The sequence below is a fragment of the Panulirus ornatus genome, chromosome 4 (assembly GCF_036320965.1).
Source record: "Panulirus ornatus isolate Po-2019 chromosome 4, ASM3632096v1, whole genome shotgun sequence".
NCBI lineage: Eukaryota > Metazoa > Arthropoda > Malacostraca > Decapoda > Palinuridae > Panulirus > Panulirus ornatus.
Genome location: NC_092227.1, coordinates 38,496,753 through 38,516,908, shown reverse-complemented (window position 1 = coordinate 38,516,908; position 20,156 = coordinate 38,496,753). Strand labels below are relative to the sequence as shown.

At 41.8% G+C, this 20,156-nt stretch overlaps 1 protein-coding gene across 2 annotated transcripts in view; it reads left to right on the top strand.

The window, feature by feature from the left end:
• Positions 1-19,948, top strand: part of ATPsyngamma (ATP synthase, gamma subunit) — a 100,849-nt gene extending 80,901 nt beyond the window's left edge. For both annotated transcript variants that reach the window (XM_071693980.1, XM_071693971.1), the window contains one exon: positions 19,356-19,948. In XM_071693980.1, coding sequence (XP_071550081.1) covers positions 19,356-19,456 — 101 coding nt within the window. In that variant the 3' untranslated portion in view covers positions 19,457-19,948. The remainder of the gene's footprint in view (positions 1-19,355) is intronic.
• Positions 19,949-20,156: the final 208 nt, after the last annotated feature.

Here is a 20,156-nt window from a genome sequence, read left to right as displayed (position 1 = left end):
ATAATTCATACTGTCTGCCCTTATTCATTCCCGTCGCCACCCCGCCACACATGAAATGGCAACCCCCTCCCCCCACATGTGCGCGAGGTAGTGCTAGGAAAAGACAACAAAGGCCCCATTTGTTCACACTCAGTCTCTAGCTGTCATGTATGATGTACCGAAACCACAGCTCCCTTTCCACATCCAGACCCCACAAAACTTTCCATGGTTTACCCCACACGCTTCGCATGCCCTGGTTCAATCCATTGACAGCACATCGATCCTGGTGTACCACATCGTTCCAAATCACTCTATTCCTTGCACGCCTTTCACCCTCCTGCATGTTCACTCCATCTTTCCACCTCCAATTTGGTCTCCCTCTTTTCATCGTTCCCTCCTCCTCTGACACATATATCCTCTTGGACAATCTTTCCTCACTCATGCTCTCCATGTGACCAAACCATTTCAAAACACCCTCTTCTGTCCTCTCAACCACACTTTTTATTACCACACATCTCTTTTACCCTTTTATTACTTACTCGATCAAACCTCCTCACACCACATATTGTTCTCAAACATCTCATTTCCAGCACATCCACCCTCCTCCGCACAACTTTATCTATAGCCCACGCCTTGCAACCTTATAACATTGTTGGAACAGCTATTCCCTCAAACATACCCATTTTTGCTTTCCAAGAAAACGTTCGTGATTTCCACACATTTTTCAACGCTCCCAGAACTTTTGCCCCCTCCCCCACCCTATGATTCACTTCCGCTTCCATGGTTCCATCCGCTGCCAAACCCACTCCAAGATATCTAAAACTCTGCACTTCCTCTAGTTTTTCTCCATTCAAACTCGCCTCCCAATTGGCTTGTCCCTTAACCCTACTGTACCTAATAACCTTGCTCTTATTCACATTTACTCTCAGCTTTCTTTCACACACTTTACCAAACTCAGTCACCAGCTTCTGCAGTTTCTCACCTGAATCAGCCACCAGTGCTGTATCATCAGGGAACAATAACTGACCCACTTCCCAAGCTTTCTCATCCACAACAGACTGCATACTTCTTGCCCCTCTTTCCAAAACTCTTGTTTTCATCTCCCTAACAACCCCATCCATAAACAAATTAAACAACCATGGAGACATCACGCACCCCTGCTGCAGACCAACATTCACAGAAAACCAATCACTTTCCCCTCTTCCTACACGTACATCCTCGATAAAACCTTTTCTCTGCTTATAACAACTTACCTCCCACACCATATATTCTTGATACCTTCCACAGAGCATCTCTATCAACTCTTATCATATGCCTTCTCCAGATCCATAAGTGCTACATACAGATCCATTTGCTTTTCTAAGTATTTCTCACATACATTCCTCAAAGCAAACACCTGATCCACACATCCTCTACCACTTCTGAAACCACTCTGCTCTTCCCCAATCTGATGCTCTGTACATGCCTTCACCCTCTCAATCAATACCCTCCCATATAATTTTCCAGGAATACTCAGCAAACTTATACCTCTGTAATTTAAGCATTCACTCTCATCCCTTTGTACAATGGCACTATGCACGCATTCCGCCAGTCCTCAGGCACCTCACCATAAGTCATACATACATTGAATAACCTTACCAACCAGTCAACAATACAGTCACCCCCTTTTTTAATAAATTCCACTGCAATACCATTCAAACGTGCTGTCTTGCTGGCTTTCATCTTCCACAAAGCTTTTATGACCTGTTCTCTGTTTACCAAAGCATTCTCCCAAACCCTCTCACTTTGCACACCACCTCGACCAAAACACCCTATATCTGCCAGTCTATCATCAAACACATTCAACAAACCTTCAAAATACTCACTCCATCTCCTCCTCACATCACCACTACTTGGTATCACCTCCCCATTAGCCACCTTAACTAATGTTCCCATCTGTTCCCTTCTCTTACACACTTTATTTACCTCCTTCCAAAGCATCTTTTTATTCTCCATAAGATTTAATGATACTCTCACTTCAACTCTCATTTGCCCTCTTTTTCACCTCTTGCACCTTTCTCTTGACCTCCTGCCTCTTTTCACCTCTTGCACCTTTCTCTTGACCTCCTGCCTCTTTGTTTTTTACATCTCCCACCCATTTGCATAATTTCCCTGCAAAAATAGTCCAAATGCCTCTCTCTTCTCTTTCACTCATAATCTTACTTCTTCATCCCACCACTCATTACCCTTTCTAGTCTGCCCACCTCCCAAGTTTCTCATCCAGAAGCATCTTTTGCATAAGCCATCACCACTTCCCTAAATACATCCTAATCCTCCCCCACTCCCCCTATGTCCTTTGTTCTCACCTTTTTCCATTATGTACTCAGTCTCTCCTGGTGCTTCCTCCCACAAGTCTCCTTCCAAAGCTCACTTACTCTCGCCACTCTCTTCACCCTAACATTTTCTCTTCTTTTCTGAAAACCTCTACAAATCTTCACCTATGCCTCCACAAGATGATGATCAGACATCCCTCCAGTTGCACCTCTCAGCCCATTAACATCCAAAAGTCCCTCTTTCTCATGCCTATCAATTAACACGTAATCCAATAACGCTCTCTGGTCATCTCTCCTACTTACATACGTATATCGCTCTTTTTAAACCAGGTATTCCCAATCACCAGTCCTTTTTCAGCACATAATCTACAAGCTCTTCACCATTTCCATTTACAACACTGAACACCCATTGTGCACCAGTTATTCCCTCAACTGCTGCATTACTCACCTTTCGATTCAAATCACCCATCACTATAACCCGGTCTCGTGCATCAAACCTACAAACACACTCACTCAGCTGTTCCCAGAACACTTGCCTCTCATGATCTTTCTTCTCATGCCCAGGTCCATATGCACCAATAATCACCCATCTCTCTCTCCATTTTTATTATTTATTGTTTATTATTTATTATTTTTTATCAAACTTTGTCACTCTCTCCCGCGTTAGTGAGGTAGCGCAAGGAAACAGACGAAAGAATGGCCCAGCCACCCACATACACATGTATATACAAACACTTTTCACACACGCAAATATACGTACCTATACATCTCAACGTATGCATATATATACACACACAGACATATACATATATACACATTGCCATCGCCACCCAGCCATACATGAAATCACAACCCCCTCCCCCCACATGTGCGCGAGGTAGCGCCAGAAAAGACAACAAAGGCCACTTTCGTCACACTCAGTCCTCTAGCTGTCATGGTAATATGCCCACCTGAAACACAGCTTCCATTTCCACATCCAGGCCCCACAGAACTTTCCATGGTTTACCCAGACGCTTCACATACCTTGGTCAATTCATTGACAGCTCAGGTCGACCCGGTATTACACATTGTTCCAATTTTCACTCTATACCTTGCATGCCTTTCACCCTCCTGTAGGTTCAGGCCCCGATCACTCAAAATCTTTTTCACTTCATCTTTCCACCTCCAATTTGGTCTCCTCTTCTCCTCGTTCCCTCCACCTCCGACACATATATCCTCTTGGACAATCTTTCCTCACTCATTCTCTCCATGTGACCAAACATTTCAAAACACCCTCTTCTGCTCTCTCAACCACACTCTTTTTATTACCACACATCCTACTCCTACCCTATTATTACTTACTCGATCAAACCACCTCACACCACATATTGTCCTTAAACATCTCATTTTCAGCACATCCACCCTCCTCCTCTATCCATAGCCCATGCCATCCAACCATAATAACATTGTTGGAATCACTGTTCCTTCAAAACACACCCATTTTTGCTTTCCTGAGATAATGTTCTCAACTTCCATCCATTCTTCAACGCTCCCAGAACTGTTGCCCCCCTCCCCCACCCTATGACTCACTTCCGCTTCCATGGTTCCATCCACTGCCAAATCCACTCCCAGATATCTAAAACACTTTACTTCCTCCAGTTTTTCTCCATTCAAACTTACCTCCCAGTTGACTTGACCCTCAACCCTACTGTATCTAATAACCTTGCTCTTATTCACATTTACTCTCAGCTTTCTTTCTTCTTTCACACACTTTACCAAACTCAGTCACCAGCTTCTGCATTTTCTCACATGAATCAGCCACCAGCTCTGTATCATCAGGGAACAACAACTGACTCACTTCCCAAGCTCTCTCATCCACAACAGACTGAATACTTGCCCCTCTTTTATTATACTTTGTTGCTTCTCCCGTGTTTGCGAGGTAACACAAGGAAACAGACGAAAGAATGGCCCAACCTGCCTACATACACATGTATATACATACACATCCACACACAACACATATACATACCTATACATCTCAACGTATGCATATATATACACACACAGACATATACATATATACCCAAGTACATAATTCATACTGTCTGCCCTTATTCATTCCCGTCGCCACCCCGCCACACATGAAAATGGGCAACCCCCTCCCCCCACATGTGCGCGAGGTAGCGCCAGAAAAGACAACAAAGGCCCCATTTGTTTCACACTCAGTCTCTAGCTGTCATGTATGATGTACCGAAAACCACAGCTCCCTTTCCACATCCAGACCCCACAAAACTTTCCATGGTTTACCCCACACGCTTCGCATGCCCTGGTTCAATCCATTGACAGCACATCGATCCTGGTGTACCACATCGTTCCAATCACTAAGGCACTCTATTCCTTGCACGCCTTTCACCCTCCTGCATGTTCAGGCCCCGATCACACAAAATCTTTTTCACTCCATCTTTCCACCTCCAATTTGGTCTCACCCTTTCCATCGTTCCCTCCTCCTCTGACACATATATCCTCTTGGTCAATCTTTCCTCACTCATTCTCTCCATGTGACCAAACCATTTCAAAACACCCTCTTCTGTCCTCTCAACCACACTTTTTATTACCACACATCTCTTTTACCCTTTTATTACTTACTCGATCAAACCACCTCACACCACACATTGTCCTCAAACATCTCATTTCCAGCACATCCACCCACCACCGCACAACTTTATCTATAGCCCACGGCCTTGCAACCTTATAACATTGTTGGAACAGCTATTCCCTCAAAACATACCCATTTTTGCTTTCCAGAATACGTTCGTGATTTCCACACATTTTTCAACGCTCCCAGAACTTTTGCCCCCTCCGACCCCCCCTGTACACCCTCCCCCCCCCCATCATCGACTCCGACCACCCTCCACTCTCCTATCCCCCACCCTATGATTCACTTCCGCTCCATGGTTTCCATCGCTGCCAAACCCACTCCAAGATATCTAAAACACTTTACTTCCTCCAGTTTTTCTCCATTCAAACTCGCCTCCCAAATGCTGTCCCTTAAACCCTACTGTACCTAATAACCTTGCTCTTATTCACATTCACTCTTAACTTTCTTCTTTCACACACTTTACCAAACTCAGTCACCAGCTTCTGCATTTTCTCACATGAATCAGCCACCAGCTCTGTATCATCAGGGAACAACAACTGACTCACTTCCCAAGCTCTCTCATCCACAACAGACCTGCATACTCTTGCCCCTCTTTTCCAAAACTCTTGCATTCACCTCCCTAACAACCCCATCCATAAACAAATTAAACAACCATGGAGACATCACGCACCCCTGCTGCAGACCAACATTCACAGAAAACCAATCACTTTCCTCTCTTCCTACACGTACATCCTCGATAAAACCTTTTCTCTGCTTATAACAACTTACCTCCCACCATATATTCAGATACCTTCCACAGAGCATCTCTATCAACTCTTATCATATGCCTTCTCCAGATCCAATAAGTGCTACATACAGATCCATTTGCTTTTCTAAGTATTTCTCACATACATTCCTCAAAGCAAACACCTGATCCACACATCCTCTACCACTTCTGAAACCACTCTGCTCTTCCCCAATCTGAGCTCAGTAGACATGGCCTTCACCTCTCAATCAATACCCTCCCATATAATTTTCCAGGAATACTCAGCAAACTTATACCTCTGTAATTTAAGCATTCACTCTCATCCCTTTCGTACATGGCACTAGCACGCATTCCGCCAGTCCTCATGCACCTCACCATAATCATACATACATTGAATAACCTTACCAACCAGTCAACAATACAGTCACCCCTTTTTTTAATAAATTCCACTGCAATACCATTCAAACGTGCTACGCTGTCTTGCTGCTTTCATCTTCCACAAAGCTTTTATGACCTGTTTCTGTTTACCAAAGCATTCTCCCAAATCAAAACAAATAATTACAAAACAAAACCCAGTACTCAAACCTTCCTATAGCTACTAACCAACCTCGACTGCAAAAAACAAACCGAATAAAACAGCGAAAAAACTCCCCTCTCAAAAAAAGTCACACAGAAAACGACGAAAAATTACCGTGTAGATAAAGAAAATGTACAAAGAAATGAATAAAAGAGATAAATCGGTGTGCTAAAGGTAAAAAGCTCGACAAACCAAAATACGACAAAAAAAAAGTCGAATAATTAACTTCGAAATAAAGAAAGATTATAGAAAACACAAAAAAATAAAAAGAACCCACAGTGCATGAAATCACAAATTACAATCGAAGAAAGACATGAAGACAACAAGATGATGGTAATCGATGAAAATAAAAAGGCACAGAGTCTGAAACAAGACATCGCGTCAACATATATACAACCTCGCACCACAACACCTCGGCCCTGGACTCAAACAACCACACCCGCGCTAACACGACACGACCACTGACTTTCACACCACCTCGACCAAAACACCCTATATCTGCCAGTCTATCATCAAACACATTCAACAAACCTTCAAAATACTCACTCCATCTCCTCCTCACATCACCACTACTTTATCCCCTCCCATTAGCCACCTTAACTAATGTTCCCATCTGTTCCCTTCTCTTACACACTTTATTTACCTCCTTCCAAAGCATCTTTTTATTCTCCATAAGATTTAATGATACTCTCACTTCAACTCTCATTTGCCCTCTTTTTCACCTCTTGCACCTTTCTCTTGACCTCTGCCCTCTTTTTCACCTCTTGCACCTTTCTCTTGACCTCCTGCCTCTTTGTTTTCTACATCTCCCACCCATTTGCATAATTTCCCTGCAAAATAGTCCAAATGCCTCTCTCTTCTCTTTCACTCATAATCTTACTTCTTCATCCCACCAATCATTACCCTTTCTAGTCTGCCACCTCCAAGTTTTCTCATCCAGAAGCATCTTTTGCATAAGCCATCACCACTTCCCTAAATACATCCTAATCCTCCCCCCACTCCCCCTATGTCCTTTGTTCTCACCTTTTTCATTATGTACTCAGTCTCTCCTGGTGCTTCCTCCCACAAGTCTCCTTCCAAACCTCACTTACTCCTTCACCACTCTCTTCACCCTAACATTTTCTCTTCTTTTCTGAAACCTCTACAAATCTTCACCTATGCCTCCACAAGATGATGATCAGACATCCCTCCAGTTGCACCTCTCAGCCCATTAACATCCAAAAGTCCCTCTTTCTCCATGACTATCAATTAACACGTAATCCAATAACGCTCTCCTGGTCATCTCTCCTACTTACATACGTATATCGCTCTTTTTAAACCAGGTATTCCCAATCACCAGTCCTTTTTCAGCACATAATCTACAAGCTCATCTCATCAACCATTTCCATTTACAACACTGAACACCCATTGTGCACCAGTTATTCCCTCAACTGCTGCATTACTCACCTTTCGATTCAAATCACCCATCACTATAACCCGGTCTCGTGCATCAAACCTACAAACACACTCACTCAGCTGTTCCCAGAACACATCCTCTCATGATCAATCTCTCATGCCCAGGTCCATATGCACCAATAATCACCCATCTCTCTCTCCATTTTTATTATTTATTGTTTATTATTTATTATTTTTTATCAAACTTTGTCACTCTCTCCCGCGTTAGTGAGGTAGCGCAAGGAAACAGACGAAAGAATGGCCCAGCCACCCACATACACATGTATATACATACACGTCCACATATGCATATGTCCATAACCTATACATTCTCACCGTAACATACATATACACACAGACATATATATATATATATTTATTTTCTTTTCTTTTCTTTTAAACTATTCGCCATTTCCCGCGTTAGCGAGGTAGCGTTAAGAACAGAGGACTGGGCCTTTTTTGGAATATCCTCACCTGGCCCCCTCTGTTCCTTCTTTTGGAAAAAAAAAAAAAACGAGAGGGATTTCCAGCCCCCCCCGCTCCCTCCCCTTTTAGTCGCCTACACGACACGCAGGGAATACGTGGGAAGTAATCTTAATCCCCTATCCCCAGGGATAATATATATTTTTTCTTTTCTTTTAAACTATTGCCATTTCCCGTGTTAGCGAGGTAGCGTAAGAACAGAGGACTGGGCCTTTTTTGGAATATCCTCACCTGGCCCCCTCTGTTCCTTCTTTTGAAAAAAAAAAAGAAAAAAAAAATATTCCCACAAAGGCCCAGTCCTCTGTTCTTAACGCTACCTCGCTAACGCGGGAAATGGCGAATATATATATATATAATATATATATAATATATATAAATATCTATATATTGGCCATAGTACAAAGGCAAAGGGGATAAGAGTGAAAGTGCTCAAAGTACAGAGGTATAAATTAGTTGATATTCCTGGTAAATTATATGGGAGGGTATTGATTGAGGAGGGTGAAGGCATGTACAGAGCATCAGATTGGGGAAAGCATGTGGTTTCAGAGTGGTAAGAGGATGTGTGGATCAGGTGTTTGCTTTGAAGAATGTATGTGAGAAATACTTAGAAAAGCAAATGGATTTGTATGTAGCATTTATGGTCTGGAGAAGGCATATGATAGAGTTGATAGAGATGCTCTGTGGAAGGTAATTAAGAATATATGGTGTGGGAGGCAAGTTGTTAGAAGCAGTGAAAAGTTTTTATCGAGGATGTAAGGCATGTGTACGTGTAGGAAGAGAGGAAAGTGATTGTTCTCAGTGAATGTAGGTTTGCGGCAGGGGTGTGTGATGTCTCCATGGTTGTTTAATTTGTTTATGGATGGGGTTGTTAGGGAGGTAAATGCAAGAGTCTTGGAAAGAGGGGCAAGTATGAAGTCTGTTGGGGATGAGAGAGCTTGGGAAGTGAGTCAGTTGTTGTTCGCTGATGATACAGCGCTGGTGGCGGATTCATGTGAGAAACTGCAGAAGCTGGTGACGGAGTTTGGTAAAGTGTGTGGAAGAAGAAAGTTAAGAGTAAATGTGAATAAGAGCAAGGTTATTAGGTACAGTAGGGTTGAGGGTCAAGTCAATTGGGAGGTGAGTTTGAATGGAGAAAAACTGGAGGAAGTGAAGTGTTTTAGATATCTGGGAGTGGATCTGTCAGCGGATGGAACCATGGAAGGCGGAAGTGGATCATAGGGTGGGGGAGGGGGCGAAAATTTTGGGAGCCTTGAAAAATGTGTGGAAGTCGAGAACATTATCCCGGAAAGCAAAAATGGGTATGTTTGAAGGAATAGTAGTTCCAACAATGATTGTATGGTTGCGAGGCGTGGGCTATGGATAGAGTTGTGCGCAGGAGGGTGATGTGCTGGAAATGAGATGTTTGAGGACAATGTGTGGTGTGAGGTGGTTTGATCGAGTAAGTAACGTAAGGGTAAGAGAGATGTGTGGAAATAAAAAGAGCGTGGTTGAGAGAGCAGAAGAGGTGTTTTGAAATGGTTTGGGCACATGGAGAGAATGAGTGAGGAAAGATTGACCAGAGGATATATGTGTCGGAGGTGGAGGGAACGAGGAGAAGAGGGAGACCAAATTGGAGGTGGAAAGATGGAGTTGAAAGGATTGTGTGAACGGGGTGGCTGCCCCTGCAGAGTGGTGTAAAGGAGGGCAAGGAATAGAGTGAATTGGAGCGATGTGGTATACAGGGGTTGACGTGCTGTCAGTGGATTGAATCAAGGCATGTGAAGCGTTCGGGGTAAACCAAGGAAAGCTGTGTAGGTATGTATATTTGCGTGTGTGGACGTGTGTATGTACATGTGTAGGGGGGGGGTTGGGCCATTTCTTTCGTCTGTTTCCTTCCGCTACCTCGCAAACGCGGGAGACAGCGACAAAGTATAAAAAAAGAAAAAGAAAAAAAAATATATATATATATATATATTATATATATATATATATATTTTTTTTTTTTTTTTTTTTGCTGCTGTCACCCGTGTTTGCGAGGTAGTGAAGGAAACAGACGAAAGAATGGCCCAACCCACCCCCATACACATGTATATACATACACGTTCACACACGCAAATATACATACCTACACAGCTTTCATGGTTCACCCCTGACGCCCCACACGCCCCGATTCAATCAACTGACAGCACGTCAACCCCGGTATACCACATCGCTCCAATTCACTCTATTCCTTGCCCTCCTTCACCTCCTGCATGTTCAGGCCCCGATCACACAAAATCTTTTTCACTCCATCTTTCCACCTCCAATTTGGTCTCCCTCTTCTCCTCGTTCCCTCCACCTCCGACACATATATCCTCTTGGTCAATCTTTCCTCACTCATTCTCTCCATGTGACCAAACCATTTCAAAACACCCTCTTCTGTCCTCTCAACCACACTTTTTATTACCACACATCTCTTTTACCCTTTTATTACTTACTCGATCAAACCTCCTCACACCACATATTGTTCTCAAACATCTCATTTCCAGCACATCCACCCTCCTCCGCACAACTTTATCTATAGCCCACGCCTTGCAACCTTATAACATTGTTGGAACAGCTATTCCCTCAAACATACCCATTTTTGCTTTCCAAGAAAACGTTCGTGATTTCCACACATTTTTCAACGCTCCCAGAACTTTTGCCCCCTCCCCCACCCTATGATTCACTTCCGCTTCCATGGTTCCATCCGCTGCCAAACCCACTCCAAGATATCTAAAACTCTGCACTTCCTCTAGTTTTTCTCCATTCAAACTCGCCTCCCAATTGGCTTGTCCCTTAACCCTACTGTACCTAATAACCTTGCTCTTATTCACATTTACTCTCAGCTTTCTTTCACACACTTTACCAAACTCAGTCACCAGCTTCTGCAGTTTCTCACCTGAATCAGCCACCAGTGCTGTATCATCAGGGAACAATAACTGACCCACTTCCCAAGCTTTCTCATCCACAACAGACTGCATACTTCTTGCCCCTCTTTCCAAAACTCTTGTTTTCATCTCCCTAACAACCCCATCCATAAACAAATTAAACAACCATGGAGACATCACGCACCCCTGCTGCAGACCAACATTCACAGAAAACCAATCACTTTCCCCTCTTCCTACACGTACATCCTCGATAAAACCTTTTCTCTGCTTATAACAACTTACCTCCCACACCATATATTCTTGATACCTTCCACAGAGCATCTCTATCAACTCTTATCATATGCCTTCTCCAGATCCATAAGTGCTACATACAGATCCATTTGCTTTTCTAAGTATTTCTCACATACATTCCTCAAAGCAAACACCTGATCCACACATCCTCTACCACTTCTGAAACCACTCTGCTCTTCCCCAATCTGATGCTCTGTACATGCCTTCACCCTCTCAATCAATACCCTCCCATATAATTTTCCAGGAATACTCAGCAAACTTATACCTCTGTAATTTAAGCATTCACTCTCATCCCTTTGTACAATGGCACTATGCACGCATTCCGCCAGTCCTCAGGCACCTCACCATAAGTCATACATACATTGAATAACCTTACCAACCAGTCAACAATACAGTCACCCCCTTTTTTAATAAATTCCACTGCAATACCATTCAAACGTGCTGTCTTGCTGGCTTTCATCTTCCACAAAGCTTTTATGACCTGTTCTCTGTTTACCAAAGCATTCTCCCAAACCCTCTCACTTTGCACACCACCTCGACCAAAACACCCTATATCTGCCAGTCTATCATCAAACACATTCAACAAACCTTCAAAATACTCACTCCATCTCCTCCTCACATCACCACTACTTGGTATCACCTCCCCATTAGCCACCTTAACTAATGTTCCCATCTGTTCCCTTCTCTTACACACTTTATTTACCTCCTTCCAAAGCATCTTTTTATTCTCCATAAGATTTAATGATACTCTCACTTCAACTCTCATTTGCCCTCTTTTTCACCTCTTGCACCTTTCTCTTGACCTCCTGCCTCTTTTCACCTCTTGCACCTTTCTCTTGACCTCCTGCCTCTTTGTTTTCTACATCTCCCACCCATTTGCATAATTTCCCTGCAAAAATAGTCCAAATGCCTCTCTCTTCTCTTTCACTCATAATCTTACTTCTTCATCCCACCACTCATTACCCTTTCTAGTCTGCCCACCTCCCAAGTTTCTCATCCAGAAGCATCTTTTGCATAAGCCATCACCACTTCCCTAAATACATCCTAATCCTCCCCCCACTCCCCCTATGTCCTTTGTTCTCACCTTTTTCCATTATGTACTCAGTCTCTCCTGGTGCTTCCTCCCACAAGTCTCCTTCCAAAGCTCACTTACTCTCACCACTCTCTTCACCCTAACATTTTCTCTTCTTTTCTGAAAACCTCTACAAATCTTCACCTATGCCTCCACAAGATGATGATCAGACATCCCTCCAGTTGCACCTCTCAGCCCATTAACATCCAAAAGTCCCTCTTTCTCATGCCTATCAATTAACACGTAATCCAATAACGCTCTCTGGTCATCTCTCCTACTTACATACGTATATCGCTCTTTTTAAACCAGGTATTCCCAATCACCAGTCCTTTTTCAGCACATAATCTACAAGCTCTTCACCATTTCCATTTACAACACTGAACACCCATTGTGCACCAGTTATTCCCTCAACTGCTGCATTACTCACCTTTCGATTCAAATCACCCATCACTATAACCCGGTCTCGTGCATCAAACCTACAAACACACTCACTCAGCTGTTCCCAGAACACTTGCCTCTCATGATCTTTCTTCTCATGCCCAGGTCCATATGCACCAATAATCACCCATCTCTCTCTCCATTTTTATTATTTATTGTTTATTATTTATTATTTTTTATCAAACTTTGTCACTCTCTCCCGCGTTAGTGAGGTAGCGCAAGGAAACAGACGAAAGAATGGCCCAGCCCACCCACATACACATGTATATACATACACGTCCACATATGCATATGTACATACCTATACATCTCACCGTATACATACATATACACACAGACATATATATATATATATTTTCTTTTCTTTTCTTTTAAACTATTCGCCATTTCCCGCGTTAGCGAGGTAGCGTTAAGAACAGAGGACTGGGCCTTTTTTGGAATATCCTCACCTGGCCCCCCCTGTTCCTTCTTTTGGGAAAAAAAAAAAAAACGAGAGGGGAGGATTTCCAGCCCCCCCCGCTCCCTCCCCTTTTAGTCGCCTTCTACGACACGCAGGGAATACGTGGGAAGTATTCTTAATCCCCTATCCCCAGGGATAATATATATTTTTTCTTTCTTTTAAACTATTCGCCATTTCCCGTGTTAGCGAGGTAGCGTTAAGAACAGAGGACTGGGCCTTTTTTGGAATATCCTCACCTGGCCCCCTCTGTTCCTTCTTTTGAAAAAAAAAAGAAAAAAAAAATATTCCCACAAAGGCCCAGTCCTCTGTTCTTAACGCTACCTCGCTAACGCGGGAAATGGCGAATATATATATATATATATATATATATATATATATATATATATTGTGCCATTGTACAAAGGCAAAGGGGATAAGAGTGAGTGCTCAAATTACAGAGGTATAAGTTTGTTGAGTATTCCTGGTAAATTATATGGGAGGGTATTGATTGAGAGGGTGAAGGCATGTACAGAGCATCAGATTGGGGAAGAGCAGTGTGGTTTCAGAAGTGGTAGAGGATGTGTGGATCAGGTGTTTGCTTTGAAGAATGTATGTGAGAAATACTTAGAAAAGCAAATGGATTTGTATGTAGCATTTATGGATCTGGAGAAGGCATATGATAGAGTTGATAGAGATGCTCTGTGGAAGGTATTAAGAATATATGGTGTGGGAGGCAAGTTGTTAGAAGCAGTGAAAAGTTTTTATCGAGGATGTAAGGCATGTGTACGTGTAGGAAGAGAGGAAAGTGATTGGTTCTCAGTGAATGTAGGTTTGCGGCAGGGGTGTGTGATGTCTCCATGGTTGTTTAATTTGTTTATGGATGGGGTTGTTAGGGAGGTAAATGCAAGAGTCTTGGAAAGAGGGGCAAGTATGAAGTCTGTTGGGGATGAGAGAGCTTGGGAAGTGAGTCAGTTGTTGTTCGCTGATGATACAGCGCTGGTGGCGGATTCATGTGAGAAACTGCAGAAGCTGGTGACGGAGTTTGGTAAAGTGTGTGGAAGAAGAAAGTTAAGAGTAAATGTGAATAAGAGCAAGGTTATTAGGTACAGTAGGGTTGAGGGTCAAGTCAATTGGGAGGTGAGTTTGAATGGAGAAAAACTGGAGGAAGTGAAGTGTTTTAGATATCTGGGAGTGGATCTGTCAGCGGATGGAACCATGGAAGCGGAAGTGGATCATAGGGTGGGGGAGGGGGCGAAAATTTTGGGGGCCTTGAAAAATGTGTGGAAGTCGAGAACATTATCCCGGAAAGCAAAAATGGGTATGTTTGAAGGAATAGTAGTTCCAACAATGTTGTATGGTTGCGAGGCGTGGGCTATGGATAGAGTTGTGCGCAGGAGGGTGGATGTGCTGGAAATGAGATGTTTGAGGACAATGTGTGGTGTGAGGTGGTTTGATCGAGTAAGTAACGTAAGGGTAAGAGAGATGTGTGGAAATAAAAAGAGCGTGGTTGAGAGAGCAGAAGAGGGTGTTTTGAAATGGTTTGGGCACATGGAGAGAATGAGTGAGGAAAGATTGACCAAGAGGATATATGTGTCGGAGGTGGAGGGAACGAGGAGAAGAGGGAGACCAAATTGGAGGTGGAAAGATGGAGTGAAAAGGATTTTGTGTGATCGGGGCCTGAACATGCAGGAGGGTGAAAGGAGGGCAAGGAATAGAGTGAATTGGAGCGATGTGGTATACAGGGGTTGACGTGCTGTCAGTGGATTGAATCAAGGCATGTGAAGCGTCCGGGGTAAACCAAGGAAAGCTGTGTAGGTATGTATATTTGCGTGTGTGGACGTGTGTATGTACATGTGTATGGGGGGGGTTGGGCCATTTCTTTCGTCTGTTTCCTTGCGCTACCTCGCAAACGCGGGAGACAGCGACAAAGTATAAAAAAAGAAAAAGAAAAAAAAATATATATATATATATATATATATATATATATATATATTTTTTTTTTTTTTTTGCTGCTGTCTCCCGTGTTTGCGAGGTAGTGCAAGGAAACAGACGAAAGAAATGGCCCAACCCACCCCCATACACATGTATATACATACGTCCACACACGCAAATATACATACCTACACAGCTTTCCATGGTTCACCCCTGACGCCCCACACGCCCCGATTCAATCAACTGACAGCACGTCAACCCCGGTATACCACATCGCTCCAATTCACTCTATTCCTTGCCCTCCTTTCACCCTCCTGCATGTTCAGGCCCCGATCACACAAAATCTTTTTCACTCCATCTTTCCACCTCCAATTTGGTCTCCCTCTTCTCCTCGTTCCCTCCACCTCCGACACATATATCCTCTTGGTCAATCTTTCCTCACTCATTCTCTCCATGTGCCCAAACCATTTCAAAACACCCTCTTCTGCTCTCTCAACCACGCTCTTTTTATTTCCACACATCTCTCTTACCCTTACGTTACTTACTCGATCAAACCACCTCACACCACACATTGTCCTCAAACATCTCATTTCCAGCACATCCATCCTCCTGCGCACAACTCTATCCATAGCCCACGCCTCGCAACCATACAACATTGTTGGAACCACTATTCCTTCAAACATACCCATTTTTGCTTTCCGAGATAATGTTCTCGACTTCCACACATTCTTCAAGGCTCCCAGAATTTTTGCCCCCTCCCCCACCCTATGATCCACTTCCACTTCCATGGTTCCATCCACTGCCAGATCCACTCCCAGATATCTAAAACACTTTACTTCCTCCAGTTTTTCTCCATTCAAACTTACCTCCCAGTTGACTTGACCCTCAACCCTACTGTACCTAATAACCTTGCTCTTATTCACATTCACTCTTAACTTTCTTCTTTCACACACTTTACCAAACTCAGTCACCAGCTTCTGCATTTTCTCACATGAATCAGCCACCAGCTCTGTATCATCAGGGAACAACAACTGACTCACTTCCCAAGCTCTCTCATTCACAACAGACTTCATACTTGCCCCTCTTTCCAAAACTCTTGCATTCACCTCCCTAACAACCCCATCCATAAACAAATTAAACAACCATGGAGACATCACACACCCCTGCCGCAAACCTACATTCACTGAGAACCAATCACTTTCCTCTCTTCCTACACGTACACATGCCTTACATCCTAGACTGTACAGACTGGTCTGTCCTGATAGAAAACAGGACTGATATCAACACTAAATTAGATATTTTCAATGAATACTTTCACTTTTGCTTTGATATGATCGCACCTACCAAAACAATAAAGATATACCCAAACAATAAACCATGGATTAAAAAAGAACTAAAATCTATGCTAAATGAAAAACACAGACTCATGCGAAATGGAAGTGATGTTGAAAGAAGAACATTGCAAAGTAATATTGATAAAAAAATTAATGAATCGAAAAGACCATACAAAGAAAAAGTTGAAGGCTTGTTTAAAACAAACAGAGTAAAAGACGCTTGGAAAGGACTTAAAACCCTGTGCGGGCACAAGAAGAAACAAAGTGTGCCTGAACCGGAAAATATCAACACATGTAAATGAAATGAATGCGTTCTTTGCGAGATTTGAAAGACATGATTTCAGTGATGCGTGTAATGAGGTAATGACAGAAATTCAATCTAACAATGATGAAAGAATTATAATTAGGCAAGAAGACGTACAGAAGTCCCTGCAGAATAATCGGGCAGCTAAAGCTACAGGGCCAGGTGGGATACCTGCTAGGGTACTTAAATGCTGTGCAAAACAATTGACACCCGTACTGACCACATTATTTCAGGACTCGCTGGATCAGGGAGTGGTGCCTTATAAATGGAAAGAATCTGAAGTGAAACCTATTGCAAAAATTAATCACCCAAAAGATCACAAAGACTTCAGACCTATAGTACTAACATCTAATATTATGAAATGTTTAGAAAGCATTGTGAAAAACTATATCTGTGAAAAAACAAATAATTTAAAAGACCCTATGCAATTTGCTTATCGTAATAATAGGAGTGTACAGGATGCAACACTTGTACTATTAAATGATATTAATAAGCATTTAGATAAGCCCAAATCACAAATTAGAGCACTATACATTGATTTTAGTTCAGCATTTAATACAATGCAACCTCATATTTTGCTCAATAAAATGCTAAAATGTATGTATATGTCTGTTTATGCATATGTTAATGTATGTATATGTGTATATGTTGATATGTATATGTGAGTGTATGGGCGTTTATGTATATGTATGTGTATGGAAAGGATCACACTTTTGCGTGTGATCAAATATATTCCCAAGAGTCCACAGGAAAAATGAAACATGATAAGTTCCTAAGTGCACTTTCGTGTTATAATCACATCATCAGGAGAGACACGAGAGAAATATAAGTCAGTTGATATACAATGAAGAGATGTAGCTAGGATGCCACTTGGACAGTCGCATGTTTACCAAATGGCATCCCAGCTACGTCCCTTCGTTGTATATCAACTGACTGTTGTATATCTATCTTGTGTTTCCCCTAATGATGTGATTATTGCGCAAAAGTGCTCTTGGGAACTTATCGTGTTTCATTTTCCCCTTGGACTTTTAGGAATATATGTGTATATGAGTGGATGGGCTGTTCCTTGCCTGTTTCCTGGCATTACCTCACTTCATGGGAAATGGTGATCAAGTGTAATGATAATGATAATAACCAAAAGTTCAGTATTGTGAACTTTTTATATGATTTTTTTATATATTTGTTTGTCATTTCCTGCATTTTAGAGTGGAAGCACCTGGAACAGACTAAGAAAAGGCTTCATTCACTCACACAATTCTTTAGCTGTCATATATAATGCTTCAAATCCACCTCTCCCTATCCTCAACCAGGCCCCTCGAACCATCCTGTGATTACTGTGGTTGCCTTTTAGGCCGTGGTTAGTCCATTGACAACTTGTCGCCCCTTTTACCATGTTCCAATTCATTCTATCCCATGCTTACCTTTCACCCTTCTGCATGTTTAGGTTTTGAGCACTCTAAGATATTTTTCACTCCATCTCCAGTTTTGTCCTCCCCTTTTCCCATCCACTTCTGATTCGTATATCCTCTTTTTCAGCTTCTCTTCACTCTTTCCCTTTATACCTCGAGATCATTTTGCGCATTCTCTTCGGCTTTATCAATCACATTTAAAATGAAATTACCAATGAGGAGAAATAGAGAAAAGTTGAATTATTTATTTTTAGCTGTGTGACTACAGTAGCTTAGAAATGCCTTGATGCGTTAATGTACCACATCATTTTTTTGTGACTGAATAAAGTCAAGCTTACAGTATCACTGTTTGACCACATAATATTTTTTGTGACTGAATAAAGTCAAGCTTACAGTATCACTGTTTGATAAGATTTTTTTTAAGATACCCATATTAAACAAAGCATAGTCAGGTGAACATTGACTTACAAAATGATTTCATAAACTTGTTTGAAATGAACAAAAGGGTTACATGACAGATTCCTAGAATTCTTTATTTTTTGAACTTACCAGTATTGGCACGAAAAGCAAATGCTGTTGTTGGCTAGATATTTGGTATTGGTACATCAGTAATTAAAAGGTCCTAATCCTAATATTTCTAGAGAATATCTCCTTCTTATGGGCTACAGCCTTGTAGAGAAAAAAGGTTTTCAAATTTCTAAACCTACATTTTTGCCTCCTACCTAACAAGATAGTGTTAGGAACAGGTGAATAACAACCCATAGCAGTGCATGCACTCTCCAGCTTTAATGTATAATGTACCAAAATCAGAGCCAAAGAAAACTTTCTCATTGATGTTGCACTTGAGACTTTGTGCCACTTTGACACTTATTATACATATGCTTTGAATTTCATGCCCTTCATTGAATTAAATGCGAATAACATTATTATGCTTTCTCTTCATTATTGTATTGATTGATTCATATACTATCTAATGCTTATTTGTGTCCTTTTTTCTTTTCTTTTATGTCACAGCCTTCCCAGACTCTATTCATCTTCTTATGCAGTGAAGAAGCTTATATCTGCATTACTCTCTTGCAGGTGAGATGATTGACAAGTTGACTCTGACATACAACCGTACTCGCCAGGCTGTCATTACTGGAGAGCTGATTGAGATCATCTCTGGTGCTGCTGCCGTATAAAAATAAACATCTACATATGTGTGCCTCATATAGATTCCTGATGTTTGAGATGGGGAACAGTTCACATGATGATTTTGAACTGGTTTTTGGTAGAAACTTCCCCCAGAGTAAAAGAAAAAGAAGGCATTTCCTGGAATTGCTGCCAACTTTTCACTTGGATAGGGATTCCTTACCAATGTTAAAACATTTACCATTGTAGCTTCATCATCATTCAGTGTTCAGTCTGTAGTATGAAAGCCATTCAAAAATTGTAAATTTGAGTGCCAACAAGACAAGAATATGGTGGGATATGTGTTTGATTTCTCTTAAGTATTTGTCTCAGCCCATTTATTAGTGTAAAGTGAGAGTTACAAAAGTAGCTTTTGCTTTACACAGACTTGAGTGCAAATCAGCACGTTTACCACAAATGATGTAGAGATATACCTTAAAGTTTATGTTATCTGTGTACAGATGACTGGAATTCTTTTGGTCTAATAAAATCTATATAATTAATGTGCATTTTTTACCAGTAGTTGGTGTAATTATAGCATTGAAGAAGTTTGAGTAAAGAATATGAATACCTTATTTGATTTGATCTGATTAGTATTTGCAAGTGTTACTCCAAATAATCGGACTTTAAGAATAAAAAAAGAAGGATAAAGCTTGAAACAGATATAACCTAGAGAGGTTACAAGTATTAAACATTTTGATGGTTCACTGA